The 24,939-nt window shown below is 29.5% G+C and overlaps 2 protein-coding genes across 3 annotated transcripts in view; both read right to left on the bottom strand.

The window, feature by feature from the left end:
* LOC142332706 (very long chain fatty acid elongase AAEL008004-like) overlaps nt 1-24,939 on the bottom strand; it is a 189,739-nt gene that overhangs the window by 35,922 nt on the left and 128,878 nt on the right. The window lies entirely within an intron of this gene.
* On the bottom strand, nt 13,080-14,173 carry LOC142333073 (ATP synthase mitochondrial F1 complex assembly factor 1). The gene has a single exon (XM_075379899.1). The coding sequence runs from the start codon at nt 14,122-14,124 to the stop codon at nt 13,261-13,263; it is 864 nt and encodes a 287-aa protein (XP_075236014.1). The 5' UTR covers nt 14,125-14,173; the 3' UTR covers nt 13,080-13,260.

A 24,939-nucleotide genomic window follows, 5' to 3' on the forward strand; every position in this document is an offset into this window, starting at 1 on the left:
TTGATTTACAATTGATTAAAAAATACATATAATTTAAACACAAATAACTTGAGTTTATCTTAATGTTCAGAAAACAAGTTTCATGTGTATAATAGTGAGTGTATTATATAACAATGATATAAAAAATTAACTTTTTTTATCATTAAAGAAACCACTTAACAAAGGAAAAAGATTTGGACAAAGGTTATTTTTAACAGGTCTAATACAGCCTGTTTGTTAGCTGTAACAGAATATATATTATCTATTTCAAATATTTATATTTTGAAATAGAAACTTTCTGTTTAATGATTTACCATTTATTCCATATTCATAATAATTTTATTGGTTTTGGATCCTAAATCAGAAATACTTCTTTCATACACGGTTTTGATTTTGCCTTTAAAACCCTACTTGTTGTATATTTAAGTCCCTGGTGTATGGAGGTTCAGTTCAGATCAGTACTATATATCACTAAATGCTTTGAACTGTTATCCATATATTTATTTATTTGTATGCTTTTTAAAATATTTTGATTTTAAATTCGTACATTTACTCTGGTAAATACATCTCTAAATGTAAATACATAATAAATTATGCCAATTATTGTAATTTACTTCATTGTAGTTTAATAGATTCAGTATTATTACTGGGAAAGTAGAAACTACTTATTACCAGTTATATTAGCAATAAATAATCAATGGAAAGGGTCTTTGAGGGCATAAAACCCCTGAAAATAAAATATGATGAATACAAATTAAATGATTGTGATGACTTGATTGTTTGACTTCAGTTGGTTCATGAAGTACTGCTGTTTCTTTGTGAAAGGCCCAGCAGTGTTAGAAAAAAAAAACATTACAAATAGCAGCAGCAGCCACAGTGAATCATCATTAACTGCAGAGTAAAAGAATGTTGTCAATGTATTTGTTGAATAAAGTAATCAATACAAAATTCATTCAATTCTGTATTAAGCTTGATTTTATAAAATATTTTTTAACTGGTATTTGGTTTATTTTCATAAAACTAATACCAGTTAACGAAAATAAACTTAAAGTAAGGATATTCAACATTTTTTTTAAGATTTAAGTAAAAATTATGTGATTTAGTTGATTGAGAAAGGCGTGTATTTTTTTTCGAATCTGGCTATCTGTAGGCCACAAGAAATAACTCTTCATTTCTGTTTTATTTTCTTCCAGAATTCTCACTCTACTTCTTCCTTCTGTTCAAATGCATATCGATTTATTTTAGGTTTATCATGGAATCCCTCAAAATTTGTTTTTTATGGTTTTCCTATCCAGTATTTCCTTGATTTTTATTTTAATTTCTTACAAATTTGTTTAAGCTTTGTTATGTATTTGTTGATATATTTTTTCTACCAATCTTTATGGATTCATTCTTACCAATATAGCATAGAAACAGATTCTCTTTTTCCTCATCAGATCCAGTAATTTCTACTTTTCCTTGTAGAAAAACTCTATTTATTTATTGAAAATTAATTCATTTGTGTAATATTTTAGTAAACTATAATCTCCATTAGTGTGAATTATGACCAGTTTTACCAGTAATTAATAAACAGTTAATTTGAATAATGTAATTTGCAGATTTATGTAACAAATTCAAGGTTAATTATCTACAATTGGTAACTGTTACAGGGCCAACTTAATTATCACATATTCAGTGCTAAACGACTGTGATACATTATAACTCGCTAAACTAAAGAGTAAAAAAATAAATACACCTAAAAACAAACAAAATATTCTATAAAAATTTCTGAACACTAAAAATTATTCCGTAGTCTAATCTGTAAAAATATTCTTTTACATGTTTTTAAGGCATATTTTACTCAAAAACTGACGGTTCTTTTTTTTAATGCTTCACTTTCTTACCTTATTATTATTTCTTCATTTGTACATCATAAGTGCTTACTAGGATTTTCTCATCGTCAGTTGATAAAAATTAAAAACTTTAAAATTACACATTAAAAATTAAAATTATATATCATATTAGTGTAAAATTTTTTTTTTTTTTTGTCTTCAGTCATTTGACTGGTTTGATGCAGCTCTCCAAGATTCCCTATCTAGTGCTAGTCGTTTCATTTCAGTATACCCTCTACATCCTACATCCCCAACAATTTGTTTTACATACTCCAAACGTGGCCTGCCTACACAATTTTTCCCTTCTACCTGTCCTTCCAATATTAAAGCGACTATTCCAGGATGCCTTAGTATGTGACCTATAAGTCTGTTTCTTCTTTTAACTATATTTTTCCAAATGCTACTTTCTTCATCTATTTGCCGCAATACCTCTTCATTTGTCACTTTATCCACCCATCTGATTTTTAACATTCTCCTATAGCACCACATTTCAAAAGCTTCTAATCTTTTCTTCTCAGATACTCCGATTGTCCAAGTTTCACTTCCATATAAAGCGACACTCCAAACATACACTTTCAAAAATCTTTTCCTGACATTTAAATTCATTTTTGATGTAAACAAATTATATTTCTTACTGAAGGCTCGTTTAGCTTGTGCTATTCGGCACTTTATATCGCTCCTGCTTCGTCCATCTTTAGTAATTTTACTTCCCAAATAACAAAATTCTTCTACCTCCAAAATCTTTTCTCCTCCTATTTTCACATTCAGTGGTCCATCTTTGTTATTTCTACTACATTTCATTACTTTTGTTTTGTTCTTGTTTATTTTCATGCGATAGTTTTTGCGTAGGACTTCATCTATGCCGTTCATTGTTTCTTCTAAATCCTTTTTACTCTCGGCTAGAATTACTATATCATCAGCAAATCGTAGCATCTTTATCTTTTCACCTTGTACTGTTACTCCGAATCTAAATTGTTCTTTAACATCATTAACTGCTAGTTCCATGTAAAGATTAAAAAGTAACGGCGATAGGGAACATCCTTGTCGGACTCCCTTTCTTATTAGGGCTTCTTTCTTATGTTCTTCAATTGTTATTGTTGCTGTTTGGTTCCTGTACATGTTAGCAACTGTTCTTCTATCTCTGTATTTGAACCCTAATTTTTTTAAAATGCTGAACATTTTATTCCAGTCTACGTTATCGAAAGCCTTTTCTAGGTCTATAAACGCCAAGTATGTTGGTTTGTTTTTCTTTAATCTTCCTTCTACTATTAATCTGAGGCCTAAAATTGCTTCCCTTGTCCCTATACTTTTCCTGAAACCAAATTGGTCTTCTCCTAACACTTCTTCCACTCTCCTCTCAATTCTTCTGTATAAAATTCTAGTTAAGATTTTTGATGCATGACTAGTTAAACTAATTGTTCTGTATTCTTCACATTTATCTGCCCCTGCTTTCTTTGGTATCATAACTATAACACTTTTTTTGAAGTCTGATGGAAATTCCCCATTTTCATAAATATTACAAACCAGTTTGTATAATCTATCAATCGCTTCCTCACCTGCACTGCGCAGTAATTCTACAGGTATTCCGTCTATTCCAGGAGCCTTTCTGCCATTTAAATCTTTTAATGCTCTCTTAAATTCAGATCTCAGTATTGTTTCTCCCATTTCATCCTCCTCAACTTCCTCTTCTTCCTCTATAACACCATTTTCTAATTCATTTCCTCCGTATAACTCTTCAATATATTCCACCCATCTATCGACATTACCTTTCGTATTATATATTGGTGTACCATCTTTGTTAACACATTATTACATTTTAATTTATGTACCCCAAAATTTTCCTTAACTTTCCTGTATGCTCCGTCTATTTTACCAATGTTCATTTCTCTTTCCACTTCTGAACACTTTTCTTTAATCCACTCTTCCTTCACCAGTTTGCACTTCCTGTTTATAGCATTTCTTAATTGCCGATAGTTCCTTTTACTTTCTTCATCACTAGCATTCTTATATTTTCTACGTTCATCCATCAGCTGCAATATATCGTCTGAAACCCAAGGTTTTCTACCAGTTCTCTTTATTCCGCCTAAGTTTGCTTCTGCTGATTTAAGAATTTCCTTTTTAACATTCTCCCATTCTTCTTCTACATTTTCTACCTTATCTTTTTTACTCAGACCTCTTGCGATGTCCTCCTCAAAAATCTTCTTTACCTCCTCTTCCTCAAGCTTCTCTAAATTCCACCGATTCATCTGACACCTTTTCTTCAGGTTTTTAAATCCCAATCTACATTTCATTATCACCAAATTATGGTCGCTATCAATGTCTGCTCCAGGGTAAGTTTTGCAGTCAACGAGTTGATTTCTAAATCTTTGCTTAACCATGATATAATCTATCTGATACCTTGCAGTATCGCCTGGCTTTTTCCAAGTGTATATTCTTCTATTATGATTTTTAAATTGGGTGTTGGCAATTACTAAATTATACTTCGTGCAAAACTCTATAAGTCGGTCCCCTCTTTCATTCCTTTTGCCCAGCCCGTATTCACCCACTATATTTCCTTCCTTGCCTTTTCCAATGCTTGCATTCCAATCTCCAACTATTATTAAATTTTCATCTCCTTTTACGTGTTTAATTGCTTCATCAATCTCTTCGTATACACACTCTACCTCATCATCATCATGGGCGCTTGTAGGCATATAAACGTTAACAATCGTTGTCGGTTTAGGTTTTGATTTTATCCTTATTACAATGATTCTATCGCTATGCGTTTTGAAATACTCCACTCTCCTCCCTATCTTCTTGTTCATCACGAAACCTACTCCTGCCTGCCCATTATTTGACGCTGAGTTAATTACTCTAAAATCACCTGACCAAAAGTCGCCTTCCTCTTCCCACCGAACCTCACTAATTCCTACTATATCCACATTCACCCTATCCATTTCCCTTTTTAAATTTTCTAGCCTACCAACCTTTTTTAAGCTTCTAACATTCCACGCTCCGACTCGTAGAATGTTATTTTTTAATTTTCTGGTGACCCCTTCCTTAGTAGTCCCCACCCGGAGATCCGAACGGGGGACTATTTTACCTCCGGAATATTTTACCAAGGAAGGCGCCTCCATTATTGTTATGTGAAAATGCAGAGCCACATTTTCTTGGAAAAAAAAAGCAGCTGTAGTTTTCCATTGCTTTCAGCTTCGCAGTACTCAGAGGACTGAGTGATGTTGATACGGCCGTTTAAGTCGTCCTGACTCACGCCCCTAACAACTACTGAAAGAGCTGCTGCCCTCTTTCAGGAATCATTCCTTAGTCTGGCTCTCAACAGATACCTCTCCGATATGGTTGCACCTTCGGTCCAGCTACTCTGTATCCCTGAGCACTCAAGCCCCCTCACCAACGGCAAGGTCTCATGATTCATAGAGGAGGCTAGTGTAAAATATGCAGTCAAAAATTAAACATTCTTAATAACATCAAATTTTTTTTAATTTTTTGAAATCACATATAAATGCCTGTGGTAGCCACTACATACAGTACTATACTTAATTTTACGAATTTTACTTAATATTTACAAAAGTGCTGCTATCTATAGCAGCTTTGATAAGAAAATCATTATCAAAACTCTGTCTGCAGATTAATAAAGCTGAGTTTTTGTCTATATATAATATTTTTCTAAAATGTCCAATTTTTTATCATTATTTTCATTTTATTTTGTAATTGCAATTATTTTTAAATTTGTTTCTAAATCGGTAATGTAATGTTTGTTAATTATTAAATGGTCGGCAACATTAGAAAATCCTAACTTATTGTTTTTATAATGTCAAAAATGTGCATTGCCCTCAATGATCTATTAGTTTTCCCAATATAAATTTTATTACAATCATTACATGTTATTTTATGTATAATATATATACATATATATATATATATATATGTATACATTAGATGTAAATACATACAAAATATTTTGGCAAGTGTATTAAGATGAATAATTATTAATAAAAATCTAGCATATACAAACCTTCCTTTTTCCTGTTTAGCCTCCGGTAATCACCATCAGGTATTACTTCAGAGGATGAATATGGATATGTATGAGTGAAAGTGAAGCGTAGTCTTGTACAGCCTCAGGTAGACCATTTCTGAGGAATACAGTTAATTGAAACCCAACCACCAAAGAACAGTGGTATTTAAATCTGTATAAAAGTAACTGCCTTTACTAGGACTTGAACGCTGGAACTTTTGACCAAGTGCCACCAATACAAACACAAGGTGATTTTCCATGGCTGGTGGCAAAAAAAGACCATGTAGCTTTTAATCCAAAGTCCTTTTCACAAAGGCACAGATTGAGAAAGTTTTTATACTGTCCTGCACATCCAGCACTATAAGTCATGCTTTTTACCTCTGGAAAATTTTTTTTCAAGAATTCCAACAAACTTTTGTGTTTCATGAACAAATGGTACATCATGCTCCAAGTCATCAGACACTATGTACAAACTAGAAACTATTAGCTTTTCATTGTTGTCATGACATATGTAGATCACAACTGGATGAAGAGAACAACTGTTGCTTGTCCAATGATACCCTTGAGCTTCATTTTGGAAAATGAAAGAATAGTTTTCACTAAAATCAATAAGAATAATGGCTTCATCTACTTTCAGATTGCTTTTGATTTTTTTTTCAAATATCTGGCCGGAAATTTTGTAGTGAAAGAGTGAGGTATTAGTTTTTCTAGGCCTTCAACTAAGATTTCCAGATATTCTTCTAATGTTATGGTGAATTGCACCTATTGAGTTCTGTCAGTAGATATCTAAGCAAAATATGTCACCTCATTATTTGAATCCCACTCTTCGAATTTCTCCATAATGAAGGATTTTTAGATTGTCACTTGAAGAGCAGTTTTAGCAGTGCCATAACATACAGTTTCTGATATCTCTTGAACATACTAAGTTCTCAATAAGTTCATTATAGTTTTCTTCAACTGAACAAGCATAAAGCATTAGTGAAACATTTTCATGAACAATAGAGACGCAAACAAAATGTGTACCAGTAGTACCTGCTAATACAATACACACCATTTTGGTCAGAGCATGAAGAACTTGGACAGTCCAATTTTAAGACCTGGATGTTCACAGTTGAAAGTGGAGTACAGCTCATTCAAATTTCCTAGTAACAGCACTTTGTGCATGAATTCATTTTTTGAAATGCTTATTTTTACCTTTAGCACCTGGCATGACTTGAGAGTATTCACTACTTTGGTAAAAGCTTTTGACAAGCTTAATCAAATTTTCATTGAGTGGATGTCCTTTTCTTGGCTCAGGCAGTGCAATTATACCCTAATCTTTAAGAAGATCCTTAACTTTAAGTGCAGTATACTCACTCACATTGAATTCTTCACTTATATTTTGTTGCTTCATTAAGCAGGAACTAGGGTTAAAATTTGTATTTTTGCTCTTTGTGAAGTGGTAACATTAAGCTTTTCTTTCATTAAGTCTATTAGTTTGTCCATATCCTTTACTTTTTGTTCAATTTTTTTTGTCAATGCAAGTGGAGATCTTTTTTTCATCTGCTAAAGTAAATTCCTTTTCTAAAACCTTGCTTACTTTTGACTTTAATGTACTAGTAACAGATTCAATTTTTGTCTTTGCTAAGCTTGATTTGCTATGTGGTGCTATTCCATGAAGTTTAAATGGGGATTCCCCTAAATTTTGCATGGATGAATTTAGTTCTTCCAATATCTGTTGTTTAGAAATAGATAGTTCTAAGTTGCTTATTTCTTCACTATCACTGACCATTTCTTCAATTTCACTTTCAACATGCAGTAGTGTGTCATGTTTGTTAACTTTTTGTCTACAAACATCAGATATTTTATGCCCAGGGACTGATTTTACACACTTTTGTAAATTGTCAATTTTTTGGAAGAGTTCCAAACTTATTACTCTTAAAGATTTTGATATTTTTTTCTTGTGAAATTGGAATGGGTCCGTACAGAATTTTTGATAGATCTCAAACTTGTTTAAGAAAAATGCTTTATTATGCTCACAGACAGAAATTAATTGTTCTAAACTCACTCACTCCTCAGACTTAATATATTAACTTTTGATTGTTCCATCGATGAAATACTGACCAGCTTTGTCTGTTGTGTATAACTCAACTTATGGCATTCAGTTTCATTTCCTTTTCCAACAATACACTGTTCAGATTGGTTTGCAGACATTTTAATAAATATACTTTACAAACTTTCATTAATAATCACAGTCCAAATAAAACTGAAGGTGAAGGCGTATGCTTGTGGTTTGGGGATTGGAGAGCGGCATTGATGTTAAATCCTGAATTATTCATGTTGGAACAAGCAGCATGCTTCAATAAAGCCTACACCTACAAGAAAAGAGTGATGGTGACTCAATTGCTTAATTTTCATTTTTTACATTTTCTTGTTGCCACAGGTGCCTAGCATTTTCTTTGTTTAATTTAAACAATGTAATAAGTGTAATTATATTAATTCTAATATCAATAATAAATTGATTGTATTATAAATATTTTAACAATTTCAGATCAAATAAAGTTTCATAACATAATTTCACTATCTTGTATATAAACAATTTTATGTGTTTTTCAGGAAGTAAAATGTGTATTATTTAAAGGTTAAAAAATACTGGCAGCTAATAAACCACAAATTTTCTTCCACAACCAACTAGCTCATACTTTTAGTATTATATAAATACTTTAATAAGTGTAACGTCTTTATCTAAAACTTATTTAAAATTTTTTTTTTCAAAAAAAAAATTATGAAATCCAGGTTTGAGCTAATATTTACTGCAGAAATTAAGAGATAAGTTGAAAATGAATTTTACTATAAGTGTATTATAATTTCTTCAGAACAACAGCTTGGTCAGCAACATTCTGAAGTATGCAGGTTTCAGAATAGTTGGTCCCTTGTCTTCAAAATATTAAACTAACCAGAGGCAGGTGCAGCATATTTTACACAAGTAACAATAGCAGTGGCTGTTGATTGAACCAGTGCACCTTTAACTTTTTTCAATAACTGAAAAAGTCCTTTATTGTACAAAATTTAATTCAAAATATTGCAAGTGGTCTCCACTTGGTGAATTTGATTTCACCAACAGTTTGCCCATAGTCAAGTTTAATATTGGCAAGGAATATAATTTGGTTATTATTGCAAGCCATTAAAATGGCCATCATCTTGAAACGGTAAAACATTTTGTAACAGCAATAGTCCTCCATTCCTTCCAGGTATAAAACCAATGTTCATGCAAAAATTTCAGCTTAATCAGTTGAGTATCTTTTGCATAAAAGAATAACTAACTCACAGACACCACTAGATCTTTTATATATAATATTTATGTTGATGTATTACCTGGTAATGATATGTTTTAACTGAAGATGAATTGTGGAATCAAAAAGGTTTTACATAAATTGTTAAGTCTATTTTAAGAAATTATTCTCTTTAAGAATTCTAGTTATTCAAATTATTCTATTGCATTTATATTAAATTTTGTTTTCATTTTGCTGTGTTTATTATAAAAATAGTAGATATTGAAATATGTGATTGTAAAATAAATGCGTTAAATAAATAAATAAATTTAATTTAACATAAAAATAGCTGAAATCTTTAATTATTATAAGATACCTTATTAAAATACAATATAATTTGTAATTGTTTAATAAAATTGTTGCCCTTCCTGAATACCAATTATAATTTTAGAATAATCATAGTTCTAATTTACTTGGGAGATGGAAAATTATTATGTATAGGTAATTATTTTTGAAAAGTTATTATCTAATTCTTGTTAATATTATAGCAGTAAAGTATACAGTAATTGAATTTTTTTAAAAATTAAAATAAAATGTTATAAACATATGTCTATTATTCTCTAACGTTGAACTATAACAATGATAATTTACTCTCAAATTAATTAAAACTTTACATATATTTGAAAAAATCTTTAATTAATATCAGTTATTATGCAAAGAATATTAAGTTAAATATTTAAATAAATTTAATAAAAAATAGCTCCTTGTCTTTGAAAGAAATGACAGGTATGTTTCAGCATCACAGATCTTTACAAAATAATCAAAACAAAAATAATTCAAAACTTAAAAAAAATACACAAGATTGTATGATAAATTGGCGCAAGCTTTTTAAATACAACAATGCATTACACGATTTAACTTAACTGCATTTACTACACCAATGTACTAAATGCAAATGATGCATATAGTACACAGATTCATCCAGCAATATAATAAACACCTGCAAGTAATAGACACCAGAATTAATCTTTGCAGATCTCATAGGAAGTGGGAAAATTATATACACTATTGACTCAGCTCCGATTTGGATGAAATTTGTAATATACTTTATTTAGGAGCTTATTTGTTACATTTTAAATTATACATCGCAAATGCCTTTCACCCAAGTTACATCTCACATAAATTACACAGTACCCGCACCCAAAAGTTTTTTATGTAGCACTATATACATGTAATATACATTAGCTTACTAAATAATTTGGTTTCATTAAATTTATTTAAGAATAAGATAAGGTTTGCTTAAGGTTAAGTTAAGTAGTTGCTTCATCAGATAAATGAAGTAAGTTTCAACCAAATCTATAAATTACTTATAAACCGATCTAACCTTAACCTAACTAAACTCAATTTAATTTCACTTAAAAGAGGTTAGTTATTTGATCCATAAATAATGTAAAATGCACATTTACCAAAACTTACAACTTAAGCTAACGTAATTCAAGTCTTAAGTGGATCTAATCTCATTCTTTACTTAATTTCACTCTCACTGAAACCAGATTACTTAGTCTGAAAATAATGTATATATACTACATTTGCACATTGCTGAATTATGAAATTTTATGAGGGTACTGTTTAACTTATGAGGGAAATTTCTTGGGTGAAAGATGTTTCTGATGTATAATTTCAATTATTTATAAACAGTGCGTTCAGAAAGTCGCTGTGCAGTATGTTTTAGAATTATGTTGTGCAATCTGTTCTTTTGGTATTAGATTATTTGCCCGGTGGGTTTGTTGGGCTTTGCTCAGTAATAAACCAAGATGTCAGTTGTTGAGTTGTGATTGAGTGTAGTTTTGTTTCGTTTGTTAGAATCAATAGCTGCGATAAACGTAATGGTTTTTACAATACAGGAATGTATTTTTTCTCATTGAACACGTCTTTCATGAAGGTGACAAGTATACTGATTTAGTGAAACACAATTTTTCTGAAAAATTTCCAAATACTCCTGTTCCTCAACACAATGCAGTTCAAACTCTTACCCAAAAATTTTGGGCAACAGGCTTTGTTGAAGATAGGTGGTGCAAGACCACCTAAACTAAATGAGCAGAAGCTGCTTGATATTTTGGATGCTATGGTTGAAAGTCCATCAAAGTCAATGCGTAAGTTAGCACAGCAGCAAGATATAAAATTTACAACCGCACAAAAATCTGTAAGGAAAGAACTGAAACTTTTCCCCTATAAAGTAATGTGTGTTCTAGAACTAAAACCTACAGATCATCCCAAAAGATTGAATTATTATCAATGGTTTAAGCATTTTATGTCCAAAATTCTGTAGGTATTGAATCCTCATGTTTTTTTACAGATGATGCTTGGTTTCATTTGGGAGGGTATATATATCAATTCACAAAACATATGACTTTGGCTGATAAGTAACCCCCAAGAATTACACGAAGAAAAAATTGGAGTCTGGGTCAGTATGACTAGAACGCACACTGTGGATCGAATCGTTTTTGAAAATACAGTTAATAGTGGTCGTTACTGTGCTTTTTTAACAAACTTCGTTAGATGGCGCCACAGCTAACAGGTCAATGATCTTTTTACAAAGTATCTTTGGTACTTACGTATTAATGCCACTGCAGCTACAGCTTTATTCAAAATTGAGTATTTATTTTATTGAGTCTCTTTATTAATTTTAAGAAATGGTTATTTATATTTATTTATTTTAATCTATGTTAAACTCTATATCGGCCCATTTTCCACCCAAATCCGATTGACTACTTTGTTTTTAAATAAAGCTGTAGCTGCAGTGGCGTTAATACGTAATCTTTGGTGAACAAATTGTTTTGAGGGGTTTGTGGCCTGCAAGATTGCTAGATTTAACTCTCCCAGATTACTTTCTATAGGAGGCAGTGAAACAAATAGTGTATCGCAACTGACCATGCACGATTGACAAACTAAAATTTGCAGTAAAGGTATATGTACAAAACACTCCAGTACATCTGGTTAAAGTGTCTGAAAACAAATTGAAATGTGTGTAATGTGTATTGATAATGAAGGAGGCCATTTTCAACACCTTTTATACACTATTCCAGTTATTGTAATATCAGTTTCTATAAAATAATAATTAAGAAGTTTCAGCATTACACTTTCATAATTCTGATGCACAGCAACTTTCCGAACGCAATGTATAATAAACCAATTGCTTTAAAAATTCTGAGTGATTTGCTTGAAACTATTGACAACCACTGACTAAAAGCTTTATTCACTGGAGTACCTATAAGTACTGTTGTTAAAAATACCAGTCTTAAAAAAGATTAGCAAATCATGTATAATTGAATAGATATATTCAATAAATGTTCTTTGAGGTTTCTTAATATTTAATAATTTTAAAGCGCTGCATTTTGTCATATTATTTACAATGTTATGTAAACATTGTGTAATATTTACTTGTTCATAGTGACAACAACACCAAGATGGTACCAAATTATTATAACCTTAATTTTTTCTTAAAATTAGATATACTTTATAATGTTTGAAAAGCAATAAGCCAACACAGTACGATATTACACATAATTTAAGTGCTTTTGATGTTGATTTTCAACATTCAATAAAACGCTATCAATATTAATGAGCCTATTTTAGTATTTTGTGAGCTCCAGCATTGTAATTTTTTAGTATTTTTACTGAAAATATTGGCATTGAAAATGAGAGGAATAATTAAGTACCAGTGAAAGGAGTCAGAATCCTTCTTGGATTGTTTTCTTTGCTTATTAACTACTATTTGCATAGATTAAGTAAATGTACATGAAATTCCTTTGAAATTACAATGTTTTAACAACAGAATAGACAAATATTTAATTAAAGCAGATGACATCTTTAATCATCTTATTTTACAAACTACTATTGCTGTAGCAGATTTATACACATAATCATAGATTATAGAATACACAAAATAAAATTCAACAATTTTTAATGATAAAAATCATAATTACCTTTTATTTCTTTTGTAAAGTATTTTTACAACTTAAAATTACAACTAATGAACAAAAAAAAAAAATTACAAAAAAATTAGTTGAAAAATTACAACTAAAAAATTAACGCTATTTAATAACTATTACATAATTGAAAACAATGAACAACAATTTTCATATCATTAAAATTTTAAACATTCAAATTCAGCAATCAAATCCATGTGTTTAAAGTTATTTGGTTCGTGAGTAAATCTTTCTAACATTTTTGTTCGTTTCTCATCTTCCTCACCATAAAATAATTGTAACTGATTTGCTAAACATTGAGCTTCCATTGGATTCACAACATTTTTATCAAATTCTCCCTTCATAAGAATCATATTTTTCTCATCTTTAAGATCAGGATAATATATCATGGCTAGACATTCAGGTGCATTTTCTTTATGCGTTTGATAAGCAATAAGCGGAGTAAAATGTACTTCATTTCCATTAAACTGGCACACAATAAATTCATAACCTTGTTTTCGGGGTAATGGTAGTATAAATACTGGATATTTTGAACCACGAGACATGATGCTATCATAAGTTTGGTTAGGTATCGTTGCAGCGATCGCATCTTTAGTTTTATGATATTGCAACCATATTTCTGAAATTTCATCTTTATTTTTATCTTTTATTAAATCAGTTTTTAATATATCATTTAATTTTTTTGGTTTTTGTAATGCATTATTATATGGTTTTAAATTACCTGGTTTCGCTGGTTGTATATTTGAAGACAGTTTATCATCTTGTGAAGATTGGTTTGGTTTATTTTTTTTAACATTTACTTCTAACCGTGATAAAAATTCTTCCGGCAAAGACTGCTGTAATGCAGAGATTTTTTTTGAATACTTATTATAATACGGATTATTTTTTAATTCATCAACTGCTTCGACTGCTCTAAACTCGGAAGTCATTATTGATTTAAAATGATTATATTTACTATATATATTTACTTTATCAAATAATGCACGCACGTTTTTTATATTATTAACCAATACCTTAGCCATAACCTCAAAGCAAGGAAACTATTCTCATTGCCTGTAATCGAATGAAATATTACTAAAACGAGATATCGACGTCATGCAACCTATTCATCTAACGGCTGCGTAGTTGATTCGATTGTGTAAAACTTGTTGGCCTCGAACATCGCGAGCGGGTTTTTGAATCTTGTTCTAACCTATACAACTGAACTTGTCGTCGGAAGCTTAGCATTATTCATTTTTTTAGTTGATTGACGTAGATACTGCACTTGCTTTCTAACTAAGAAAAATATAAAACTTTTATATTAAATATAACCATTAATAATGACTATATTTGTCATTATTGATATTGTCGCTGTTTGTTAAAATAATATATAACTATAATTGTAATATAATAATAATTGATAACTGTGAATAATTTTATTCATTTTCAATTAATCTATTAATTAATTATGTACCTTATTATTTCGATTTTAGGACATATTTTTTTCACCAGTCAATTTCAAAACTCTAGCCAACTTAAAATTTTAGAAATGATTTTTTTGTCAGAAATGTAAGAAATCATCTTTATTTATCAAAACTGTACTCATTACGAATCACAGTTTTACCTGTAAATTTACCAGTTATGACAAAATTTTATTACTGAATTCCAGGGGATTATTTGCAAAAAAACTGTTTCATTAAAATAAATTGATGTGACACGTTTTATGTGAAGAGAGCGTTTGTTATTAAAAGAACTAGTAATTGCCTACTTATTGTAGTTTGTTACATATCTCACTGAGTGGGCTAATGGCAATGTAAAACTAATTTAGAACAAAAACACTCCCTTTTCCAAATTGATAATCTAGATGAAATGGCTATGTGATTTTATATGAAATTTAATTTCATGGAGCACTGTAGAAGTGAAAAGAAATATTTTTCAAATCACTAAAGTATTTAAAAAGTGCTTTGTCAGTGTTAATAAAAAAAATTAACATTTTACATTATAAAACTAAATACAAATTTTATTTTAGAGTATGATTGAGACTCAAAAGAAATCGGTAGATGTTAGAATTTATGAATGAATAGTTGAAGATTGGTGCCTAGGAACAATGACAAAACAGGCTTTCCAGGAAATATTATTGTCACCACAATGTGAAATGTACATTTTTGACTGAAATGTAATACTGTATGCATTTAGGCACCTTCAAAAGGACAGGAAGAGTTCATAGATTACAGAAATTGAGCTATCAGATCATTGTTTGGCACTGAAAAATATGATACATGTAGATTAATATTTTTTAATAAATTCAAAATTCAAAAATTTTTTCATGTGTTTATATTTATGAATATGTTTTTTTAATAAACATACAGTAGTCATTTATTTCTAAAAAAAGTGATTTCATGTTTACCACAGAACTATTATCATATAATTTAGTACAATACTTTGACAAGAGAAAGAGCTTAATTATAATTCTGTTATCAATTTAATGAATTACTTACTGATCCATTTAAAAGATATTCACAGCAATTATTTTAAAATTAATTTAGATGCTTTCTTTTTACAAAATCATTATAACTTTGTTAAAAAGTTTATAAATAATACTGATTAAACACAGTAATAAAATGTAAATTTTCTGAATTTTCATTCAATGTGTGTAAACATATTTACTCAAACAATAAAACTTATTTTATAAAAATCTTTTTATTTATTTATTATCTTCATATTACTTACTATTATGACATATATGTTTTAATTATTACTATGAGTGTAGACTTTAATTAACTTTTTATTATTAATTTAATGTTTTGTGATGTTGCTCTGATTAAGACTTCTTCTGTGGAAATGCTGGAATAGTTTATTTTTTTACTGATACAACAGCACATTTACCTATTCCTGATGTAATTTATGTATGTTTAATTAAATACTGATCTGAATAAAATTCTTCTTCTTTTTGTGGTTGCATGTAGTAGAAATTAAGTTATAATTCAGAAAAAAAGGTTTTATCTCATGGTAGTATAATCAGATATTACTGGACAGTTACTATTACTTGATATTCATAAACTATTAAAGATTTAATATGAGAATGGTATAAGGCACAGATTAGTTATAAAAATATCTGTTCATTATTTCCAATTAAGTTTACTTTGTTTGTTTATACTGAATTTTTCAGTTTATTTTTGAAGTAGCCAGGTTTGCCTATAACATGGTAATATTTTTATAATTAATTCAAAAGAAAATCCAATTAAAATTTTGTGTTACTTTAAACACAAAATGTATTGACAATCTGACAAAATTATGTGCAATCTGTATTTTGAAAATTAAAAAAAGTCTTAAAAACAGTCAATGATATATTTTTTAAGCTGGAAACTGTAAGGCTTAGAACATTTTTTTAACAACTTTCCATGTTTAAAAAGAGTATTGAAGTAAATCTTTTAAAAGGTTTCAATATCTAAATTCTTTCTTCTAACACTGTGAAATAATTCATTAATGTATTGTGGTGATCATACTGATTTTAATAATTTAACATAACAAATCTAAGCATTTACAAAATTCAGGGGTGGAGTGATGCTGGAATGTGTCAAAACACTGTTCTGGTACTGCTTTTTGGAAACAATAAAAAATTGTCCTTTCACATAAAATTTGTTTTAACCCTACAAAACTGAGCAGGTGCTGTGAGTCAGTGACCCTTTTGTTTATGTCTAGCAGACCCAAACTTGAGAGACTGGGATCCAGAACCGTATGTAAAAACATGGCTCCAAAAACACTAGACTATAGATGATACTGAACGAGATAAGCAAAACTAACACTGGAAGTTTTTGTAACTCTGTGGAGATATGGGTGCATCAAAATTGGACCAATTTCAATAAATATAACATTTTGTACTCTTTTGTTTCAACTATTAAATGTTAATTTGTCCAAATGTTCATTTTAAATGTTTTTGTGGATAATAAAATTATTTGATTTGATTCCTAACCCTTACTCAATTTTATTTTTATTGATATGTTATTAACAAAATTATGACCCGATAAAAAATATAACCTAAATTATAAAAACCAGACTGAATGAAATTAGTTCTTTTTTTGGATATCCATAGGCAAATGACAACAAAATAAATCACTAAAAATCTAATTCATGAAATAAATTTAAACATTTGACATGAAAAAGGTAAATTATGATTCTTATCAATGTGAACATGGAAATGAATGTACATTTTTCATAACAATGTAACATAACCAGCCATCTGTAGCTGTGGACCACATTCTTGTGGTCTGCTATAATTCAAAATTAAATATCCGGTATTTGAAAATTTACAAGTGCATCTCTGAATAAATTATACAAATTTTTAATTTTTATTACTTGAGTGAATTTTACTTCCTTGTACAAAGTAAAGCAAGTAATGTAATTGCGAAAAATTTTGGTTTTCAGATTTCAATGGAAAAATCCATTTTGACTAGTTTCGGCATGACATCTGTATGTATGTATGTATCTCATATAACTCAAAAACAATTAGCTGTAGGATGTTGAAATTTTGGATTTAGAACTGTTGTAACATCTAGTTGTGCACCTCCCCTATTGATTGCAATCGACTGAGCCAAAAGTGTCCAAAAAAGCCCAAAATCCTGAAAAATTTGGATTTTGAACTTTTTCTTAACTGCAGTAATAGCTCTCATTGAGAGCTTTTCAATGACATATCATAAGTGGTACGTACTTATTTTCATTGGCTTCAGAGTTATAGCCAAATGAAATTTTAATTAATAAAATATTTGGGTTTTACAAGGGAAGTCACATTGGTTCAAATCAGACTTCATCTCTTTTTTAACTTTTTTTTTTTTTTAATTTAAATATATTGATTTATCAATAATTATTAACCTGTGATTGTAAAAAAAGTTTTACAATAAATAATAATTCTTCAATAATAACAATAAAAAAAAAAAATTAGAAAAAATCACTAGTTATTAGTGAAATAAAATTTTATGGACTAAAAATGCATATGTATAATTTAACCTATTAAATTATACATACACATTTTTATGTGTATAATTATACATACACATTATTATGTATGTGCAAATGTAATAGATTTGGTGAAACATTTGATTATTTAACATTAATTGAAAACTGTAATTTAGAATCGTACTATTTTTGGATTTTCTAGTTTAATTTTTGTTTAATTTTATTTAATCATTCTGGAATTTCTGTTTAATTTTATCTTCATTAAAGTTAATTACAGAATGACTGAAAAATAGACCTTCACAAGAACAACATATACACTAAAGCATACATGCCCTATCTTTAATAAATTGCAAAAAATTCTTATCTTTTAGTTCATTACTCCTCTGATATTATTAGACAATATTCTCACTAAGTTGAAGTTGATCATCATTTTGTTTATTTGTTTTTTGTTGCCAATCATTTAATCGTTCTTTGGTTTGATATAATTCTTGTGATCTCAATTTGTGTTCACATTCTCTAGTTTTTAAATTTTCTCTCTCTTTATATTCATCATCCTCTTTTAATCTTTTTATTCTTTTGTTAGTTTTAACATTTTCTACCTCTTTATATTTATCATCTTCTTTTAATTTTTTTATTCTTCCCTTGTTCTTAACATTTTCTTCCTTTTCATATTCATCATTTTGTCAGTTTTTTTGAAATGTATTTTTCATGTTATCTTTCTTTTTCTTGTATGATTGTTTATTTTTCATTTTTGGGTTATTCATCAAATTATCCAATAATAAAAATGGAATATTTTACACCGTAAGGTTAAAATTAATATTTGTAACCAGTATACAGGAGTTCACTAAACGGAATAGTTTTATTATTACTAACTTTTATTTGTATGACACACCAGAAATCTGTAACTTTTGTTAATCAGCAACTCACGAAGATACAAATAATACTGATCTACTAATATGAGTAATAAAGGGACTTTTAATCTATCTTACTATTTCATGTACGATTGTTGAATTAATAATTGTATAAATATTTGATGTTTATAAAAACTAATATTTTGGCAATTGTGTAATTGTTCACTTTATTAAAGAATTGGGGGATCGTATTTCACTTTTCAATGAAATAAGTTTAAATGAAATGCAGAAAATAGTGCGTATATGTAATTTAATAGGCGTACAAGGCAGTCATGTGATGGCCACATCAGACTTTTTTTATCTGGTCCTTAGATTATGTTGATTAAGTCACTTGTTTCGACAACTAAACTATTTTTCTTCAAGTAATTTTAATGGTAGTAGCTATTTCTCTAGTAGTAAAATAGAAAACTATGCGCTGGGCTCATAATAATTTTTTTTTATGTGTTTTTGTTTAATATATATATCTGAAGCAAATGTTCTATTTTAAATTTTGTTTTTTTGTTAATCTGTTTCTATCATTAAAAATGAATGTCTAAATTGAAATCAACAAAACTTTAAATAAAAACAATTAAAATCCTAACTTTGTCTTAAAAATATATTTACAAGAACATAAATTTCTCCTTAATGAAAAAAAAAGTATATTTTTCTCACAGTTACTGACTTTAAACAAAAATAAATAGGGCAAAACTAAAATTGTTAACATTTTTACAACTTCTACAAAATACATTTTTTAATTTTTGAATGTTTTTAGTAGAATAATTTTTTTGTGATTACTTGCTGAACTAGTATATTAACAAATAATTTTGACTAACGTATTTGAATTGTTTAAAATTTTATTTGCTTTATTTTAATTTTTTTTTTTATTGAAATGCACTGGTAATACATGTTTGAAATGAATAAATCACACAACAATTTTCCAAGACAAAAAAAATTGCCAACAAAAGCTCTTTTTTTTGAAGCCCTTTTAAAATTAAACAGGAAACTATATCCAATAGAAATTATAGCTTAATTAGGGTTATGTTTAATTTATCTTTTGAGTTTTTATATGTAAAAATTAAATTTACATACAAATTTTATTCATCTCTGAATAAAATATCCCATGAAAAGATATTATTATTATGTAATTATTCTGAGAAAATTAATGTTCTCATGATTTTATATTAATTATTAAATTATAAATTCTTATAATTAAAGATATTTGTAGTAAAATAATAATCTATCATCAGAAATTAGTTTCAAATAAGTATTTATTGTTCAACTTGCTTTTTTGCATTGACCTACCAAAATAATTAAAATGGAGTTAATTAATTTTAAACTGCGTAGAGTTTAAATAGTGGATTGTTTTTTTTTAAGATCAACATTTTTTACCTACTTTAAAATTATACAATTATTAATGCGGTTTTAAATGTGCTGTAGTAATAATAGTGTGTATGAGAATTTTTTTTTATAATAAAAAAATTACAGTTTACTAACTTAGCATTATATCATTCATGCTGTATAATTATAATTATAAGTATTATATAATTATAAGTACTGTATCATTATAATTACAGTATTTTTCTTACAAATTTTAATGAATACAATACTGTATAGTATATAAAATATACAACTGCTTAAATCTATTAAGATGTGTAAATTTAATTGACTCATCAGCATTTATTTTATTTTATCTTTATATATATATATGTAATGAATTGATAATATAAAAAGATACATTAATTTTTTTTCACATTGCAGTCATTTTTATGAGTGGGATGCCTATAATTACTCTGAGACAAGAAATACTAATCAGGGTTTCTTTCACAGAGTGTAATAATAATAATTAAAGTTTCTTTCTTTGAGAGTAATGGTGCTTTGCTATTCAGCAAATCATTATCATGAAGAAATTGAAAGTGTAACTTATGGTGATAAACATAATTTATATTTAGGTGCATGCTGTTGTAACAATATATTTGGCCTGGTAAAAAAGGCAACAGGAAACAATTTCGCTTTTAATTTCCTTAGAAAACCTGATGTAAGTTGTTTATTATGCTTAAGGTTTCATATTTATTTTTCACAATTGACTTGTTTCTATAAATGGTTCTAAATTAACTAACATTCATATAACTGATTTTCTTTATTTACTGAAAATAGGGCAAAGGATTTCACATTTGCTAAATTTTTTGAGAAGAATTAAAAATTAAATGTAATACTAGAATGAAATGATCAAATTATATATAAGAAATTGTTGCCTTAAGGATTTTGAAGGATTAGGCAATGATTTAGAGGGCTGGTTTAATGATTGCTAGACATATGTTTCTGAAAATAAATGTCATGTTGGCTATGACCTATCTCAGCAGTAAGTTTTTGTAAATTACTGTAGATAAATAACAGAAGAAAGTTTTCTGGTTGGAGTGAACAAAAGTATAAAATGATTTACTTTTTGTTATTGACAGGATACACTAACAATGGACAATTATTTCAGATAAATTGTGAGCCTTTAGATCAAAAAACACACCAGGAAATTATGTATTCAAATTGTTAATCAACATGCTGAAATTTTTTTATTGAAAAAGACAGTATTCTTTTAATAATTGCCAGGCATAACTGCTTAATGAAGCAGTTTTTTTTTTATGGGAATTAGCATTATGAATATGTTAATTATATCTACATTCTTAGAACAAAAGAAGTGTAAGTTAAAACTGTAAATAATTTATTGTAATTGTAAAAATTATAATTAATACATTTAAAAATGTAATTAAAATTAATTCATTCAAAATATTTGTTTTTATTTATGAATTTGCTTAAGAAAATATAAAATTAACTACATTGTTCATTTAATTTTATTTTAATTTATATTTATAATTAACATCTTAATATTAATGCTGTTTTACCAAAAATATTCATTTCTTTGTTTTATTCTTACATGTTTATTCAGTAATACAGCATAAATTAGTTCAACAAATACTAAATATGCATATGTAAGTTTACTGAAAGTAGCTTTTATGACAACTGCTTTTGTAACAAAGGATTTTTTATTTATCTTATAAATTTTAATGAACACCAAAATTTAAACAAACAATTTATTATTGATTTTTTCATTTTTATTGTTTTTTTTATATTTTTTTAAATTTATTGTTTGATTTTAAATTTCATGGCAATTTTAGTTAGTTATCTTTAACTGGTTTTGAATGTCTATGTTACTGTATAATTTGGTGGTTGAGGTTTAATTAATGTTAAAGGTATGAAAGCTGGGAGATTTAGTAATCTTGCTATATTCAATAGATACCTAACTTGTACTTTGACTTGTTTGTCATGTAATCATCAGGTAGGAAACAAGAGTCCTTGGACAGTTCTACAGGTCAAATAAATAAGCAACTGTCCTACCAGATACAAAAAGATGTCAGCATGATCTTTTAGATGAAATCAGGATGGATGGATGATCCTGGTGTATGGATGCCTGCCATAAAGGACGCTAAAGACCAGTTATGATTTAAAGCCACTGTACCATAGATATAGGCAACCTAAAATTTTAGTTTTAATTTTACGATTAATATGTTTTCAACCAGTTACATACAAAGTAAAAACCATTCTGTAGATAGATGCACCACATCAGGTGAGATTAGTCAGATTTTCAAAACTCCCACTTTTAGTTCTTATTTAATACTAAATTCAAGAATAAAATTAAAAATTAAAGAGTAAGTAAATACTTCATTTTGCAAAAAACACTAAAATATTTAAATTTCTAACTGTTTACTACAACAAAAGTGCAAAATTAAATCAATCAATTTTTATTCATAGATATAGATATCTTTTATTACATACATATGTAAACATTCATTGATATGAGTACATAAATATATTATTATTATTCTTCAGAATAGTGCCTTGATATTTTTGTTCTTCACTTATTAAATATATGATAATAATCGATGGTTCTTTTTCATTTTCCTTCTGCCAGTTGTTATCAATGAATTAATGAAGGTCCGCATGCGAGCAACCTGCCGCCTTCTCCACTACTGTCATGGTTTGGGGCCCCACCTGCTTCTTCAACGGGCCTCAACTCCCCACAAAACCCATCGATGACGCATCCATATGTACTCGGAGCATCTCCACACCACATACTCGACCACCTGGTGAAGGTAGAGTCCCACTCTCCCATGTGGCCCTCAGAAACAAACTTTGGCAACCTTAGCAAGTATTACCAGGCTGATTCCACTAGACGTTCCTGACCAACCGTTCCTCACCTTCAGAGGAGTCTACAGCCAGCATATAATTTGAACCACCAGCATCCAATGCCCTGCCGGTCAAATCCATGGTGCGGGGAATACCAACCACTACTTGACCCACCTGCAGTGTGCTCGAGTGAAGCGTCGGTCCCACCCAAGGCATCCCATCCAATAACCGTGATTTGATCCAATATTCTGCATCCCTTGTCAGATCAATCACCCATGCTATCCCCTCAATAGCACTGACGTCCTCAACCACTTCAGTGGATGTCAACATGTCAACACATCTTTTGGCCACCGTTGGAGGACCAGTCAGGGCAGGTCACTATCTTCCACCCCGCTATCGAGCACCATATCCCCGCTATCGAGCAAGCCCTAATCTTTGAGTTGACACTGTCTTTCTCTGTCTGGGTGGTGGCTGGCACAATGGTGTGGCCATCGTCACAGTCACCACAGGTACTCTCCTGGTGTCGATGTATTGTTCTTCCAAAATATAGCGGAACATCTTCTCTATTCCTGCTATTCCGTCCACGTTCCTAGAACAATCCTTGATTTCTGTCTTCGTATTCTTTCGAACCAGCTCGCTCATCTCCTTAACATACTTGACTAAGACGCTCACGTTACAGCCAAGGCATTTCCTCGACCGCCCCTGTACTCTCCTTCATACAGGCCAATCCACTTGATTCCCGGCTAGGCTTCCCAAGTACAGACGGATCTACATATTCACCGCTCTTTTGCTCTTCCACAATCGAGGGAGAAAGCCGCAGTCTTCTTTTAGATGTCTTCCCTTCTGGTAGCCACTCTACCTTCTCGACAGCAAAAGCCACTGACAGAGGAGGGAAGTCCATGCCGCATTCCCCGAGATCGTCACTCCCATTACCGAGCTCCATTCATATGTTTCAGCCCGCCGCTGACGGCACCCAGACTCGGAATCTTTCTATTACCCACCATTTTTGAAAAAAAATTAAATTTTAATTAAAGGATTTTTTCATTTTTCAACGTATAGCATTTTAATTAACTCCTTTATTGCATTTTGTAAGCTCATTTTTTATTGTTTAACTTTGTTATCATAATTTGTAAGCTACAAATAAACAATACTAGACAAAGAATTAAGTCATTTCATAGTCACATATTACATCATATTTAATACTGAAGAGTGAGTCTTCATGGACAAGATTAATCATGTCTCTGCAGGTCAAAACATGCAGCTGAAAACACAGCTGTGTTGTTTGTAATAAGCACTGGATTTAGGAATGAATTAATATTGTTCAGTCTTATTGCTATCTTAAGTTTGTTAACAGTGCTGTGTCATAATGCCTCGAAATTGTGTAAATGATGTGGATACCTTTTGTTATGTATGAAGTGAGTTTACTATAAAGTCAAATAGAAAAAAACTTTACACCTTTAATTAAAAAATGCTTTTTAATTGATTTCATTTAATAAATGATATGCTATCATTTATACATTCACTGTAAAAATAGTGATCAGGATAAGACGTGGGCTCCTCATATAGTATGCACTAATTGTTCTGTATATTTAAGAGGATGGCTGAAAGATAGACGGAAGGTTTTGCCATTTGATGTACCTATGGTCTGGCGTGAACCAAAGGATCACCGATTGTTACTTTTGTTTAACAAGTGTGGCTGGAATTTCTAAAAAATCTAAACATTTTGTAAAATATCCTTCATTGCAATCTGCAATCAGGCCTGTACCTCACAGTGAAATTACTCCAGTCCTGAGCCACCTGTGAATGTATGTTTCGAAAGCAGCGATGAAGAATCAGGCA

The sequence above is a fragment of the Lycorma delicatula genome, chromosome 12 (genome assembly GCF_047948215.1).
Source record: "Lycorma delicatula isolate Av1 chromosome 12, ASM4794821v1, whole genome shotgun sequence".
Lineage (NCBI taxonomy): Eukaryota > Metazoa > Arthropoda > Insecta > Hemiptera > Fulgoridae > Lycorma > Lycorma delicatula.